General features: G+C 53.9%; 1 protein-coding gene across 1 annotated transcript in view; it reads right to left on the minus strand.

Moving 5' to 3' along the window:
• AKNAD1 (AKNA domain containing 1) overlaps positions 1-17,180 on the minus strand; it is a 126,200-nt gene that overhangs the window by 37,469 nt on the left and 71,551 nt on the right. Inside the window, exons 13-14 of the mRNA XM_075615500.1 lie at positions 14,796-14,874; positions 12,498-12,592 (exon numbers count right to left, since the gene is read on the minus strand). Of these exons, the coding sequence (XP_075471615.1) occupies positions 12,498-12,592; positions 14,796-14,874 (174 nt within the window). The remainder of the gene's footprint in view (positions 1-12,497; positions 12,593-14,795; positions 14,875-17,180) is intronic.

The following is a 17,180-nucleotide window of genomic DNA, read 5'->3' on the forward strand; positions in this document are numbered from 1 at the left end:
CAATCCACACAATGATAAGTAATTTGCTAAGTTGCCAATGGCAATTCTTGGAGCCAGAAGGAATTTATTTTTCCCTTATGAGATATCATTGGATGATGTGACACTGGGGTTTTTGGTTTGCCTTCCTCTGGACCAATATAGTGTAAGTACGGATATAGGATAAAGTATCTGTCGTTTAAATTTAGCATAGGTTGAACTTGATGACGCATGTCTTTTTTCAACCTCATCTACTATGTAACTGTAATAGATGTTCCCCCACCCTAAGGGAATCAGCGGCTACTACAGTGATGGTGCTACCTGTTGGATGTACAGAAGCCTGAGCCTCCGCTCATAGGGAGCCTGGGGTGACAGTGTGTTCTATATATCTCTAAATGGTGCAGCGCCTCCACCTATGAGGATCCTGAGGTAATAGGATTGACTCCTCATAGGACTCGTATACCTAGGGTATACTCCAATAACACACTCACAATCAATAAAATATAACTCCAATACTGGGGTCCCACAGAAAGCATACGTAACACATTACAAAACAATGCACAGTAATACAATGGTAACAAAAATAGTCCAGGGGTAGCTAGCCCAAATAGTACCTAGGGTGCTCGGGCACCTGTGACCAGTGTCCAGCCAGGCCACACTTCCAGCAGGAGCAAGCACAGCAACCGTGTCCCATTTGCGGGGTCTCCAACACAAGCCCCTCACACCATAGGGTCCCCGGGTAATTTAGGGTCCGCAGGGCCGCTGTGGGAAGCCTCCCTCTGCGCTCCGATCTGCTCCTACGGGTTCTGCTGTGCTCTCTCTATACAGGAGCTCTCTATACTTAAGGCCAGCCCTGCACACTTGTCTGAAGTGAAGAGAATCTATCTAGGGCCTAGTGGCAGGTTTGGGCCTACTCCGGGAGCTTGGCAGGCTCCCTGATACTACCTTCTTCTTCCCTGCTCTGGATGATCTGCCAATGTCACCCCTGTTCCGCGGAGGACATCCTGTGTCTCTCAGCCCCTTCCTTCCGGCCACGCCAGACCCAAGACTGGCACCGCATTACATATTACAGTGTCTGGAGGGCAATGCCAACCATAACATGGCTGACGCAAGGCTGTTATTCTCCTGCATTACGGAGCTGTTCTGTCCCCAGGAAGGTGAGAAGGGGATCCTGCTACATAACTATGTAAAATTGGCAATCGATACCTTCTCCTGTGATCAATCTGCGAATATTCGGCTCGGAGTTCACTAAATGGCTGCAGAGGAGTGTTGACTCAGTAACTGTGACTTTGTAAATGGTTGCTATAGAAACAAAACATGCTTGTTACATTATAATACCTAAAAAAATGTAATTTAGTTGTTTAAAAAAATGCTACAAGTATTTTCTCATAGTACAGAACAGCTTTATTAAACCAAAAAAACACGAGAGAGAAAGAGGGAGAGAGGGACTAAAGTTAAGACACAGACAGGCAAACACTACTTGCTCTTACCAAACTAAATATACTAAAAAATCCTCGACTAATTCTAGGAAATCTTCAGCATCCAAATCCAGCATTGGTTATCCCAAATTTGTTACCGAACTTATCCTCAAGTAGATCAAATCTGCCACATATTAAATAAACATGGGAAATCTTCGTTTTTACCCTCATCTAGTGAAAGAGTTACCCATTCGGGCTCCGCTAGTGTTCAGGAAAGCCACTAATTTAAAGAAACATTTCAGCCCCTAGCAGGTGTCCTAACAATTATACAGCTTCTTCCATCACATCTACATGTGGCAACTTTAGATGTTTTAGAAATAGATGTATCATGTGTCATCAATTATACATAGACAAGACATTTCAATCCTTTTCCAATGGAACCAACACTCTGCATCAGGTAACATCAAATGTATGCAGTATGCAGAGGACATTTGTCCCCTCAATGTTAGATATTTTGAACATAGGAGAAATGTCATAAGAGGTCTCAACACTCATATTGTCCCCAAACATTTAAGGACACATCACAACCAAGATCCGAAACTTCTGAGGGTTGTAGGTTTAGAACACATACCCCCAACTATATTGGGGAGCAATAGATTTAAGACTCTCTGTGGAGTCCTATTGGATCTACATACTAGGTACACTTGCTCTGCTGGTTTCAATTAATGTTTGGATGTGAGTACAGTAGTCTAATGGGGTTCTCCTGTCTCTGGATCTTCTTAGCTCTGGTCCCCCTTCTCTTTTTAATGACACATTGGTCATTAATTGTTTCTCATTTCCCATTGATACATTTTTGTATTTCATTAATTATAATATTTAGGTTTTCAATTTACAAATACACCCAAATATATCTTTTCATCATGTAGCATTTCTTAATATTGGCATATATAGATTATTTAGTATTGTTCATGTTTTATTTTATATTTCTATTTTTATCTTTATTTTGATATTTATTTCTAATTCCAATTCAAATTGTAGTCATATAATTATTATTTATTCCTTTTTTCAAAATAAATTCCTCCCCTTTTTAAATGTGTATTTTTCACTTTGATAGTGAAAGTATTTTGGTATCCCACCACCCTTGTATTACCTTATTTCACACTGTATAGTATTATATCAATAATATCGTGTGATTAATTACTCCTTCTGTGACTATATCGTTTTCAAATTGCTGCTTCACTTTTTGGTCTCATTCTCTGGCTCTGATCTCGGGTTTATATATAACTAGCTGAGAGACCCGGCGTTGCCGGGATGTAAATGCGTAATAGGTAGTATTATTTATAAATTGTGGAACAATAGGTGAGTATTTGTTGTAAAGGTTGGATAATAATATTGAAAAGAAAGATGGAAGAAAATGTAATACGATGTTGTATAAAATTGTTTATTGTAAGCACACCACAGTACAATGTATATTTTGGTGACATAAGTGATGTAAAAATCTGAGTCGTGTGTCCTGCTAGGGTGTGAGGCGGGCGGTGGCGCGTGGGTTGTGAGTGCTGTGTGCGAGTGGGGGTCCTGCTAGGGTGTGAGGCGGCGGGTGGTGCGTGGGTTGTGAGTGCTGTCTGTGAGTGGGGGTCCTGCTAGGGTGTGAGGCGGTGGGTGGCGCGTGGGTTGTGAGTGCTGTCTGTGAGTGGGGGTCCTGCAAGGGTGTGAGTCGGCGGCTGGCGCGTGGGTTGTGAGTGCTGTCTGTGAGTGGGGGTCCTGCTAGGGTGTGAGGCGGTGGTCAGTGATGTCGGTGCGTAGGGGTGGGAGGCAGCAGGTGTGTGTGGCGGCAGGTATGTGTCGAGTGTGGCGGGTGTCTGTTTAGTGCGTGCAGCGGCTGTGAGGCGGTGGGTGAAAGGCAGAGGCGGCCGGAGTAAGGGCGGGTGAAAGGCAGAGGCGGGGGTGGGAGGCGGTAAGGCGGGCATGAAGGCGAAGGGCGGCGGGAAGGGGAGGAGGGGGTGGAGGAGGGGGGCAAGGGGTGGAGGAGGGGGGGAAGGGTTAGAGGAGGGGGGAAGGGTTAGAGGAGGGGGAAGGTTAGAGGAGGGGGAAGGTTAGAGGAGGGGGGGAAGGGTTAGAGGAGGGGGTGGAAGTGTGGGAGGGGGTGGGAGGGGAAAGGGGAAAAAGAGGTGGAGGGGGGGGGGAAGAGGAGCGGAGGGGGGGTGGAAAGGGGAGCGGAGGGGGGGGTGGAAGGGGAGCGGAGGGGGGGTGAAGGGAGCGGAGGGGGGGGAAGGGGAGCGGGGGGGGAAGGGGAGCGGGGGGGAGGAGAAGTGGTGGGAAGGGGGAGGAGGGGGGAGGTGGTTGAAAGGGGGAGAAGGGGGGAGGTGGTGGGAAGGGGGGAGGTGGTGGGAAGGGGGGAGGTGGTGGGAAGGAGGAGGAGGGGGAAGGTGGTGGAAAGGGAGAGAAGGGGGGATGTGGTGGGAAGGGGGAGGAGGGGGGATGTGGTGAAGGGGAGGAGGGGGAAGGTGGTGGGAGGGGGAGGAGGGGGAAGGTGGTGGGAAGGGGGAGGAGGAGGGGGGAGGTGGTGGGAAGGGGGAGGAGAGGGGGAGGTGGTGGGAAGGGGGGGAGGGGGAGGTGGTGGGAAGGGGGGAGGGTGGAGGGTGGTGGGAAGGGGGAGGGTGGTGGAAAGGGGGGGAGGTGGTGGGAAGGGGGGGGAGGGGTGAGGTGGTGGGAAGGGGAGGAGGTGGGAAGGCGGGGGGTGGGAGGCGGGGGTGGGAGGCGGTGGGAAGGCGGGGGGTGGAGGAGGTGGGAAGGCGGGGGGTGGGAGGCGGTGGGATGGCGGGGGGTGGGAGGCGGTGGGAAGGGGGGTGGGAGGTGGTGGGAAGGGGGGAGGGAGGCGGTGGAAGGGGGAGGGAGGCGGTGGGAAGGGGGGGGGAGGCGGTGGGAAGGGGGGTGAGGGGGGGTGGGAGGCGGTGGGAAGGGGGGGGAGGCGGTGTGAAGAGGGGGGGAGGCGGTGGAAGGGGGGAGAGGCGGTGGGAAGGGGTGGGGGGAGGCGGTGGGAAGGGGTGGGGGAGGCGGTGGGAAGGGGTGGAGGGAGGCGGTGGGAAGGGGTGGGGGGAGGCGGTGGGAAGGGGTGGGGGAGGCGGTGGGAAGGGGGGGGGAGGCGGTGGAAGGGGGGGGGAGGCGGTGGGAAGGGGGGAAGGGGGGGAGGCGGTGGGAAGGGGGGGGAGGCGGTGGGAAGGGGGGGGTGCGGTGGGAAGGGGGGGGAGGTGGTGGGAAGGGGGGGGGAGGCGGTGGGAAGGGGGGGGAGGCGGTGGTAAGGGGTTTAGGCGGTGGGAAGGGGGGGGGAGGCGGTGGGAAGGGGAGGGGAGGCGGTGGGGAAGGGGGGGTGGAGGGAGGTGAAGGTGGGGGGTTAGAGGGGGGGTGGAGGGGAGGTGAAGGGGGTGTAGTGAGTGGAGGTGAAGGGGGGAGTGGAAGGGAGGTGAAGGGGGGGGGGTGGAAGGGAGGTGAAGGGGGGGTGGAAGGGAGGTGAAGGGGGGGGGGTGGGGGAGGTGAAGGGGGGGTGGAGGGAGGTGAAGGGGGGGTGGAGGGGAGGTGAAGGGGGGGGGTAAATGGGGAGGTGAGGGAGAAGTGGAGTGAGGGGAGGTGAAAGGCGGTGAGGGGAGGTGATGGGGGGTGAGGGGAGGTGAAGGCCGCTCACTCACCCGTCCGGCATTGGTCCCACGGGATCTGAGGCGGGAGGCAGTGTGTTGTGGCCGCTCTCCCGCTGTGTCCCGGGCGCTCGCTCGCTCCCCCGCTGACTGTAGTGGCGCCGGGGGGCTATCGGGGAGGACACTGACACTGGAGGGGAGGGCGGGTGAAGGGGGGGTGGAGGGGAGGTGAAGGCCGCTCACTCACCCATCCGGCAGGTCCCACGTGGATCTGAGGCGGGAGGCAGCGTGTTGTGGCCGCTCCCCCGCTGTGTCCGGGCGCCGCCATCTTGGGCACTCGGCGCCGCGAGGCAGCCTGCCTGGCCACTGGCTGTTCCCCGCCGGGGAGGGGTGAGTTGTAGCGCCGGGAGGGGGGGGCATGTATATGTGTGTGGGGGGGGAGAGGTTGGAGATATAGAGTGGGGTCTCGCACGGCCGCTGACACTGGGTGGGAGGGGGGGCGCTGAAGGGGTAATAATAGTGTGTGTGTCCGCTGACTGTAGCGGCGCCGGGGGAGGGGGGGTCGGGTGAAAGCGCGGGAGACACGGGAAGAGGAGGAGGTGGCGCGCGGGTGCTGCTAACACTGTGAGCCCCGCTAATGTATGTAACAGTGTGTGTGTGTGTGTGTCACTGTGTGTGTGTCTGTCATTGTGTGTGTGTCTGTCACTGTGTGTGTGTGTGTGTGTGTGTGTGTGTGTGTGTGTGTGTGTGTGTGTGTGTGTGTGTGTGTGTGTGTGTGTGTGTCTGTGTGTGTGTGTGTCCCTGTGTGTCCTTTGGCCGTCACTCCGCCTCAGGCCAATGAGAGGTGTGCGGGGGCGGGCGGGCCAAGGGACCAATGAGATTTCCCTAGGACACCGGACATCCAGGCAGGCAGGCAAACATACAGTGCTTTCACTAATATAGTATACTAGCTGAGAGACCGGCGTTGCCCGGGATGTAAATGCGTAATAGGTAGTATTATTTATAAATTGTGGAACAATAGGTGAGTATTTGTTGTAAAGTTGGATAATAATATTGAAAAGAAAGATGGAAGAAATGTAATACGATGTTGTATAAAAATGGTTTATTGTAAGCACACCACAGTACAATGTATATTTGGTGACATAAGTAATGTAAAAATCTGAGTCGTGTGTCCTGCTAGGGTGTGAGGCGGCGGGTGGCGCGTGGGTTGTGAGTGCTGTGTGCGAGTGGGGGTCCTGCTAGGGTGTGAGGCGGCGGGTGGTGCGTGGGTTGTGAGTGCTGTCTGTGAGTGGGGGTCCTGCTAGGGTGTGAGGCGGCGGGTGGCGCGTGGGTTGTGAGTGCTGTCTGTGAGTGGGGGTCCTGCAAGGGTGTGAGGCGGCGGCTGGCGCGTGGGTTGTGAGTGCTGTCTGTGAGTGGGGGTCCTGCTAGGGTGTGAGGCGGTGGGTCAGTGATGTCGGTGCATAGGGGTGGGAGGCAGCAGGTGTGTGTGGCGGCAGGTATGTGTCGAGTGTGGCGGGTGTCTGTTTAGTGCGTGCAGCGGCTGTGAGGCGGTGGGTGAAAGGCAGAGGCGGCCGGAGTAAGGGCGGGTGAAAGGCAGAGGCGGGGGTGGGGAGGCGGTAAGGCGGGCATGAAGGCGAAGGGCGGCGGAAGGGGAGGAGGGGGTGGAGGAGGGGGGCAAGGGGTGGAGGAGGGGGGCAAGGGGTGAGGAGGGGGGGAAGGGTTAGAGGAGGGGGGAAGGGTTAGAGGAGGGGGGAAGGGTTAGAGGAGGGGGGAAGGGTTAGAGGAGGGGGAAGGGTTAGAGATGGGGGGGAAGGGTTAGAGGAGGGGGTGGAAGTGTGGGAGGGGGTGGGAGGGGAAAGGGGAAAAAGAGGTGGAGGGGGGGGGGGGAAGAGGAGCGGAGGGGGGGGTGGAAAGGGGAGCGGAGGGGGGGGTGGAAAGGGGAGCGGAGGGGGGGTGAAGGGGAGCGGAGGGGGGGGAAGGGGAGCGGGGGGGGGGAAGGGGAGCGGGGGGAGGGGAGAAGTGGTGGGAAGGGGGAGGAGGGGGGAGGTGGTTGAAAGGGGGGAGAAGGGGGAGGTGGTGGGAAGGGGGAGGTGGTGGGATGGGGGGAGGTGGTGGGAAGGAGGAGGAGGGGAAGGTGGTGGAAAGGGAGAGAAGGGGGGATGTGGTGGGAAGGGGGAGGAGGGGGGATGTGGTGGGAAGGGGAGGAGGGGAAGGTGGTGGGAAGGGGAGGAGGGGAAGGTGGTGGGAAGGGGAGGAGGGGGAAGGTGGTGGGAAGGGGGAGGAGGAGGGGGGAGGTGGTGGGAAGGGGGGGAGGGGGAGGTGGTGGGAAGGGGGGGAGGGGGAGGGTGGTGGGAAGGGGGGAGGTGGAGGTGGTGGGAAGGGGGGAGGGTGTGGAAAGGGGGGGAGGTGGTGGGAAGGGGGGGAGGGGTGAGGTGGTGGGAAGGGGGAGGAGGTGGGAAGGCGGGGGGTGGAGGCGGTGGAAGGCGGGGGGTGGGAGGAGGTGGGGAAGGCGGGGGGTGGGAGGCGGTGGGATGGCGGGGGGTGGGAGGCGTGGGAAGGGGGGTGGGAGGTGGTGGGAAGGGGGAGGGAGGCGGTGGGAAGGGGGAGGGAGGCGGTGGGAAGGGGTGGGAAGGGGGGGTGAGGGGGGGTGGGAGGCGGTGGGAAGGGGGGGGAGGCGGTGTGAAGAGGGGGGAGGCGGTGGGAAGGGGGGGAGAGGCGGTGGGAAGGGGTGGGGGGAGGCGGTTGGAAGGGGTGGAGGGAGGCGGTGGAAGGGGTGGGGGGAGGCGGTGGGAAGGGGTGGGGGGAGGCGGTGGAAGGGGGGCTGGGAGGCGTGGGAAGGGGGGGGGAGGCGGTGGGAAGGGGGGGGGGAGGCGGTGGGAAGGGGGGGAGGCGGTGGAAGGGGGGGGTGCGGTGGGAAGGGGGGGGAGGCTGTGGGAAGGGGGGGGGAGGCGGTGGGAAGGGGGGGGAGGCGGTGGTAAGGGGGTTTAGGCGGTGGAAGGGGGGGGAGGCGGTGGGAAGGGAGGGAGGCGGTGGGAAGGGGGGGGTGGAGGGGAGGTGAAGGGGGGTGGAGGGAGGTGAAGGTGGGGGGGTGGAGGGGGGGGTGGAGGGTGGTGAAGGGGGGGTGGAGGGGAGGTGAAGGGGGGGAGTGGAAGGGAGGTGAAGGGGGGGGGGTGGAAGGGAGGTGAAGGGGGGGGGTGGAAGGGAGGTGAAGGGGGGGGGGGTGGAGGGGAGGTGAAGGGGGGGTGGAGGGGAGGTGAAGGGGGGGGTGGAGGGGAGGTGAAGGGGGGGGGGTAAATGGGGAGGTGAAGGGAGAAGTGGAGTGAAGGGAGGTGAAAGGCGGTGAGGGGAGGTGATGGGGGGTGAGGGAGGTGAAGGCCGCTCACTCACCCGTCCGGCAGGTCCCACGTGGATCTGAGGCTGGAGGCAGCGTGTTGTGGCCGGCTCTCCCGCTGTGTCCCGGGCGCTCGCTCGCTCCCCGCTGACTGTAGCGGCGCCGGGGGGGCTATCGGGGAGACACTGACACTGGAGGGGAGGGCGGGTGAAGGGGGGGTGGAGGGGAGGTGAAGGCCGCTCACTCACCCATCGGCAGGTCCCACATGGATCTGAGGCGGGAGGCAGCGTGTTGTGGCCGCTCCCCCGCTGTGTCCCGGGCGCCGCCATCTTGGGCACTCGGCGCCGCGAGGCAGCCTGCCTGGCCACTGGCTGTTCCCCCGCCGGGGAGGGGTGAGTTGTAGCGCCGGGGAGGGGGGGGCATGTATATGTGTGGGGGGGGGAGAGGTTGGAGATATAGAGGGGGGGTCTCGCACGGCGCTGACACTGGGTGGGAGGGGGGGCGCTGAAGGGGTAATAATAGTGTGTGTGTCCCGCTGACTGTAGCGGCGCCGGGGGAGGGGGGGTCGGGGTGAAAGCGCGGGAGACACGGGGAGAGGAGGAGGTGCGCGCGGGTGCTGCTAACACTGTGAGCCCCGCTAATGTATGTAACAGTGTGTGTGTGTGTGTGTCACTGTGTGTGTGTCTGTCATTGTGTGTGTGTCTGTCACTGTGTGTGTGTGTGTGTGTGTGTGTGTGTGTGTGTGTGTGTGTGTGTCCCTGTGTGTGTGTGTGTCCCTGTGTGTCCTTTGGCCCGTCACTCCGCCTCAGGCCAATGAGAGGTGTGCGGGGGCGGGCGGGCCAAGGGACCAATGAGATTTCCCCTAGGGACACCGGACATCCAGGCAGGCAGGCAAACATACAGTGCTTTCACTAATATAGTATAAGAAGATAAGAATCTCAAATGTGGTTTTCTCACATGTATCTTCTTCCAATTTTAGACCAATTGTATATTACTATGTTCATCATTTGTCTCTTATATGTAAACTCTCCTGTATTATGAGCGTTAATTACAGTATTGTTTATAAATATGGATTACACATTGGATTTGGTATTTTAAAGCTGCAGTAGAAGCAATATCCTACATGTGGTTTTTTTTTTTTTGTTTTTTTAATAAATCAGTTCTGTACTATGAGAAAATACTTGTAGCATATAAAAAAAACTTTAATTTTATTAAAGTAGGAAGCATTTTTGTTTCTATAGAAACCATTTCCAAATTCACAGCCCTTCCCCTTCTGATAGGCTCTGGCTCTTGAGCCCCGCCCTCTCTCTAGCAGTGCATCAATTGTATCTAGTAACTGCCCAGTCACATGATATTGCTGGACTACGTTGCCCACAATGCTGTGCAAGAACTGAATTAAATAACCCGGGCAAGCGATCGATTACAGGAGAACGGATCGATCTGCAGCTTAGCTAATCACTTATCAGTGTGCAGATTGTATTGATGCACATATTGAATGGAAAAATAAAAACATATTCTGCACATAACAAATTATTGATATTACTATGCTGTTTACTGTGTATCTTTTTCTCTTAGAATAAGTGTAGGAGCAGTATCACTGCTGTTACCAATCTCAAATGTGTTTTTTTCGTATGTATCTTCCAATTTTAGATCAATTGTATATTATCACGTTCATCCATTGTCTCCTATACAGTATGTAAACTCTCCTGGACTAGGAGCGTTAACTACTGTCTATAAATATGAAGTACACATTGGATTTGTATTTTGATAACTCTAGTACCACTATAGCAGTATTTTCCGCACATAACACACTGTTGATGGTAACATGTTGCATACTCTGTATCTTTGTCTCCTAGAATTTATTACAACTGTAGCAGCACTGCTGTAATTACGGTCCGGCACCAAGTAACTTCCAATGAATCCTTATGCGATGATCTCTATTTTGAATTGTATATTTGCAATTGGTTCCACTATGATAATATGATATTGTGCCCCCCCCACCCCCCACCCCTGTCTCGCATCTCCTTTCTGTGTTTGCATTTGTTTGATATATTATAGATTTGAATTGAAGCCCCTGATACACAGGCTACCAGTGTCTCTTCGTTAGATGTGATTATTATCATGTGTGGCTGTTGTTGATTGGGAATGGACTATTTAAGGTCTCGCAGCCACTCGGCTGTTATTCCCTGATGAAGTCACCATACCTGTGACGAGACGTGCGTTGGAACAGCCCCCTACCTGCATGTTGGAAGGGGAAGGGCAGGGCTAACAGTGTGTGCTAAGAGATAATGGGGAAGGGCAGGGCTAGCAGTGTGTGCTAAGAGATAATGTGGAAGGGCAGGGCTAGCAGTGTGTGCTAAGAGATAATGGGGAAGGGCAGGGCTAGCAGTGTGTGCTAAGAGATAATGGGGAAGGGCAGGGCTAGCAGTGTGTGCTAAGAGATAATGTGGAAGGCCAGGACTAGCAGTGTGTGCTAAGAGATAATGGGGAAGGGCAGGGCTAGCAGTGTGTGCTAAGAGATAATGGGGAAGGGCAGGACTGCTGACCTGTCTGAGATGTGGCTGTGCTCACACGTGGGGTTTTTATTTACTGTACTAATATATAAACACTCACACACACACATCGGGGCGATCTCCTCAGTGACGCCTGTAATCGGGCTGAACACGCAGAACCATGAATCAGTAAAGCAGAGGTTCTGGCTCTGAGTGGGACCGCCCCTATAAGCCGGCTCCCTGTCACCTTGCAGTGTCCCCCACCTCGCGGGCCACGGACAGGCAAGTCCCCCAAATCCTGCCCCCACCCTGCGCTCCTGCACACTCGCTTGCCACCCTCTTTTAAACGGCTTCACAGTCCATTACCAAATTGCATATAGTCATATATTCCACTAATTAGGCGCCTGAAACCTCATTACCACGTCTCTTAATCATTAGCATAATGTACGAGCCGTCCTTGGTGAGACAGGCCTCGAGTTTAAGTGGCTAATGAGAATTCAGACGGAGGGTGGGAGACTTCCCAGCATGCTCTGGGGCACGGACGAGACCATGACGTGGGCAAATGGAATGAGTGGGGGGGACACATGGAATGAGTGGGGGGGACACATGGAATAAGTGGGGGGGACACATGTTTAATGGGTTAAATGTGAGTGGTTTACACTTTAAGAAAAATAAAAAAACAATCAGACATGGCATGGTATTTTTAAATCATTTGTTAAACTTTGAGTGTTTCCGTTTTTTACAATCTTTATCTAATCTCAGCCCGATTATAAACCGTTTTATACACAGACAATGGTTTGTTGTTGTTTTGTTTAAACCAGTTTTGGTGGTATCATCTGCCAATCGAGTAATGAGTAATTGCCGGATAATATTACAATTACTCGGACCGGAAGAAATTACAAATGTAGTTTTATTTTACGCAGGAAGCAAATGATTACATTTTGGGCGGTTGGAGCTTTCTAACGAGTCGATAAAACGAAGATTAAGAAAAACATGGAAGAGACCTTTTAAAGAGAATCTGATCCAGCATGGACCCCCGGGGTAACGGGACAAACCCCCTGTGCTCTAGAACCGGACCTCCAGGGTAACAGGACAAACCCCCCCTATGCTCTGGAACCTGTCCCCGGGGTAACGGGACAACCCCCTGTGCTCTGGAACCTGTCCCCGAGGTAACGGGACAACCCCCCTGTGCTCTGGAACCTGTCCCCGGGATAACGGGACAACCCCAATGTGCTCTGGAACTGGGCCCCGGGGTAACAGGACAACCCCCATGTGCTCTACAACCGGCGCCCCGCGGTAACGGGACAGACCCCCATGTGTTCTGGAATTGCCCCCCCTCCCCGGGGTAACGGGACAAACCCCCTGTGCTCTGGAACCAGACCCCCGGGGTAACGGGACAAACCCCATGTGCTCTGGGACCGGACCCCCAAGATAAAGGGATCGCCCTGTGCTCTGGAACCAGACCTCCAGAATAACGGAACAGCCGTGTGCTCTGAAACCGGACCACAAGTATAACAAGACCACCCTGTGCTCTGGAACCGGACTGATTGAGCCCCCTGTGCTGAAGCAGGGATATCCTTAACACCTGACCGGTTGGTAGCACTGGAGTTGGCCTCCCCTGGCTTAGGTAAGATGACCCAAAGTCACTTACCTCGGTGTAACATGTTGATTTTTGGTGTTAAACTCTGGCTTGGCGGTTTGCGTTGAGGCCTCAGAGTTAATGTGGTACGCCTCATGATGGGAGCGCTAATAACACAGAGGGTAAGAAGAGGGAACACAGATTAACCACTTCTCTTATACAGGAGTATGTTACACTAAGGAGTCTCAGTCTATGTATTAAAAGGGCAATCCATCCAAGGACCAAAGTATATTAACGGCAGTGACACGTTTAAGGGGTCACATTGTATGTCCCATTAACATAGGGTAACCGTCACATTATCTCCCAGTAACGTGACGTTAAGTATGTCTTGGTGTTACTGCCGTCCAGTACCGAAAATAGGGGTTTATCTCACGGTGAGAGAGGGAAATAACGCTATGTTAGTTATATCACCTCACTGTGGGGTTACCCCCATCCAGACCCGGAAATAGGGGTTTATCTCACGGTGAGAGAGAGAGGGAAATAACGCTATGTTAGTTATATCACCTCACTGTGGGGTTACCCCCATCCAGACCCGGAAATAGGGGTTTATCTCACGATGAGAGAGAGGGAAATAACGCTATGTTAGTTATATCACCTTACTGTGGGGTTACCCCCATCCAGACCCGAAAATAGGGGTTTATCTCACGGTGAGAGAGAGGGAAATAACGCTATGTTAGTTATATCACCTCACTGTGGGGTTACCCCCATCCAGACCCGGAAATAGGGGTTTATCTCACGGTGAGAGAGAGGGAAATAACGCTATGTTAGTTATATCACCTCACTGTGGGGTTACCCCCATCCAGACCCGGAAATAGGGGTTTATCTCACGATGAGAGAGAGGGAAATAACGCTATGTTAGTTATATCACCTCACTATGGGGTTACCCCCATCCAGACCCGGAAATAGGGGTTTATCTCATGGTGAGAGAGAGGGAAACAACGTTATGTTAGTTATATCACCTCACTGTGGGGTTACCCCCATCCAGACCCGGAAATAGGGGTTTATCTCACGGAGAGAGAGGAAAATAACGCTATGTTAGTTATGTCACCTCACTGTGGGGTTACCCCCATCCAGAGCCAGAAATAGGGGTTTATCTCACGGTGAGAGAGAGGGAAATAACGCTATGTTAGTTATATCACCTCACTGTGGGGTTACCCCCATCCAGACCCGGAAATAGGGGTTTATCTCACGGTGAGAGAGGAAAATAACGCTTTGTTAGTTATATCACCTCACTGTGGGGTTACCCCCATCCAGACCCTGTTAAAACCCTATGTCAGCGTCCGGATTAGTGTTGTACCGGGTCCTACATTTTCTGGAAAAAAAACAGGTAACGGGTATACGGGCAAAATGAACCATTTTACCTATCCAGGTACCCGGTTACCTGGACGGCACTTACCTGCAGGGTGAGGAAGACCGCTGCGGAGGGCCACAGCGACATTGTGGGAGCAGCAGCAGCCCGTGTTCAGCCGGCAGGAGCAGCGGAACACGGCACACAGATGATGCCGGTGGGAGCTAGGGAACCATGTGACCGGAGCAGGAGCGTTCCTATTGGAATGCAGTGGAGGATCCGGCTGTCCAATAGGAACGCTCCTGCTCTGCTCCTGCTCTGGTCACATGATTCCCTGGCTCCCACCAGCATCAGCTGTGTGCTGTATTCCTGCTGCTCCCGCCGGCTGAACACGGACTTCTGATGCTGCCACCGCCACCAGGACGTTTGCTGCTGCTCCCAGATGTCGCCGCTGTCTTCCTCACTCCGCCGTCTTCCTCACCTTCCGTCGCCGGCTGCAGGTAAGTGTTGAAGTATTTTCAGCTACTCTGAAATTACCCGGTGCCGGTTCCGACCCGATGCCGGTCCCAGCCCCTTGCTGCCAGGTCCAGGTAATTTCTGGTTAGCTGAAAAAGCGGCGGGTAAGCCGGGTACCAGGTAATTACCTGGTGCTCGGTACATCATTAGCCTGGATGTGAGTAACACAAGTTTATGTATGACCTAACTAACGTCACGCTAAGTCCCAGTAGTGGCAACACCCCTCATATAGACACCCAACACCCCTCACACAGACCACCAACACCTCTCATACAGACCCCCTCCCAAAACCCCTCACAGACGCCCAACACCCCTCATATAGACCCCCAACACCCCTTACAGACACCCAACAACATCTAACATAGAGCCCCCCCTCCCCCCAACCAACCCTTAAAGAGACCCCCAACACCCCTGATATATAAACCAGCAACACCCCTCATACAGTATAGGGAGAGGTTATATGGGGGAATATGAGGAGTTATATTTATGAAACTAGATATTGATACCGGCAGCTGTGGAGAGTCTGTGGTTCCCTTTACAAGCACTTTATCCTGTTCATATATCGGCCTCTCTGGAGCTGCTCTTCTATTCAGAGATAAATATAAAATAGGAGATGTTACATCTGACATTTGCTTAGTTAAAAAAGCGTTTACAGAGTTTGAACATCATTGAATGGGATACAATGCATTGCTTCGTCCAGCAACAGGAGGGTTAAATTAATAGCATCAATTATATAGATATTCTTTTATTTATTCAAAATGCCTTTAAAAAAACATAAGAAAATCTGTACAAAGCATATATACGAGAATGGAGTAGAAATAGAACCCAATTATAGCACTCAAGTTCAAGTTCTGTGTGTGTAGTGAATGATTTAAAACGAAACTTTAATATATCACAATAATAAAATAATGGGCTCCCCTACTTTTTGGCAGTTTCTCACCTAAGGTGGTCTTTACCTTATTCTGTCCCTAGCTACAGCAGCAGGGGCTCCCCTACTTTTTGGCAAAGCATATATACACAAGAAAATGAATAAAATGAATAAAAATGCACAACAAAAAAGCTAAGTAATTGGAAACTAAAGGTAATCTCAGAAGCTGGCGATAAAATTATGTTTATAACCTGGGGGGGTTTACTGCTTTAACATTCATTTATAATGGCAACATACTCAAACAATCAAAACCGCTTCCATACACTGAAATCCCGTGTATAAACAAATGTACTGTCCGTGTACAAGATGGCGAGTAGAGAGTGAACTTATTGTGTGTACAACGCAAGTGTACCAGCAGTTAGTGTGGATGGACTGACACGGGACATGATGGGTGAGGGAGGAGGGGGGTACTTACAGGGGACAGGATGGTTGAGTGGGGGGGGGTGGTACTTACACGGGACAGGATGGGTGAGAGGGAGAGTACTTACACGGGACAGGATGGGTGAGGGGGGGAGGGATCTTACACGGGATAGGATGGGTGAGTGGGGGGTACTTACAAAGGACAGGATGGGTGAGTGGGGGGTACTTACACAGGACAGGATGGGTGAGTGGGGGGTACTTACACAGGACAGGATGGGTGAGTGGGGGGTACTTACACAGGACTGGATAGGTGAGTGGGGGGGTACTTAAACGGGACAGGATGGGAGAGCGGGGGTATTTACACAGGACAGGATGGGTGAGTTGGGGGGGTACTTACACGGGACAGAATGGGTGAGCGGGGGGTAATTACACGGGACAGGATGGGTGAGCGGGAGAGTACTTACACAGGACAGGATGGGTGAGTTGGGGGGGTACTTACACGGGACAGAATGGGTGAGCGGGGGGTAATTACACGGGACAGGATGGGTGAGTGGGGGGGTACTTACATGGGACAGGATGGGTGAGGGGGGGTACTTACACAGGACTGGATAGGTGAGTGGGGGGGTACTTAAACGGGACAGGATGGGAGAGCGGGGGTATTTACACAGGACAGGATGGGTGAGTTAGGGGGGTACTTACACGGGACAGAATGGGTGAGCGGGGGGTAATTACATGGGACAGGATGGGTGAGGGGGGGTACTTACATGGAACAGGATGGGTGAGGGGGGGTACTTACAAGGGACAGGATGGGTGAGCGGGAGGGTACTTACATGGGACAGGATGGGTGAGGGGGAGGTACTTACACGGGACAGGATGGGTGAGGGGCGGGTACTTTCACGGGACAGGATAGGTGAGTGGGGGGGTACTTACATGGGACAGGATGGGTGAGGGGGGGTACTTACAAGGGACAGGATGGGTGAGCGGGAGGGTACTTACATGGGACAGGATGGGTGAGGGGGAGGTACTTACACGGGACAGGATGGGTGAGGGGCGGGTACTTTCACGGGACAGGATAGGTGAGTGGGGGGGTACTTACATGGGACAGGACAGGATGGGTGAGGGGGGTGTGTGTGATGGTGAAGGGGTACCCAGGCTCACTAATAAAGGTTTAGCCTTCTTGGTTACCCCTGATCCGTGTGTGGAGGTCCTAGAGTGTCAGCTCTTGGACCCAGATGTCAGAAATGCATTACTGTGACTGTGTGCAAATTATGCGACATTAAAGAGTTGGTTGTGTTTTGCCTTTCCTGGGGTGCTGGGACCAGGAGATTTCTAGGCTGTAAGTTTCAGGGTGGGTTTGCCAGAGAAAGTCTTCACAGAATGTGGCTATGTATCGGGGTTCTGGAGTTCTGGGATACCCCAAAAGTTGGATCCGGGAATCGAGTGAGATTCTCGGATGCAGACAAGCACATTGCTCCGGGCAAACTCTGACCCTGAAAACATTCTTGCGATTCACCGCCAGGATTCCTACTGCAGCATCATCCAGACAAGGTAAACGGGGCATGAAGGGGTTAATGTATACCTGCAATCATACAGGGGATCCCAA

Source organism: Ascaphus truei, chromosome 10, assembly GCF_040206685.1.
Source record: "Ascaphus truei isolate aAscTru1 chromosome 10, aAscTru1.hap1, whole genome shotgun sequence".
NCBI lineage: Eukaryota > Metazoa > Chordata > Amphibia > Anura > Ascaphidae > Ascaphus > Ascaphus truei.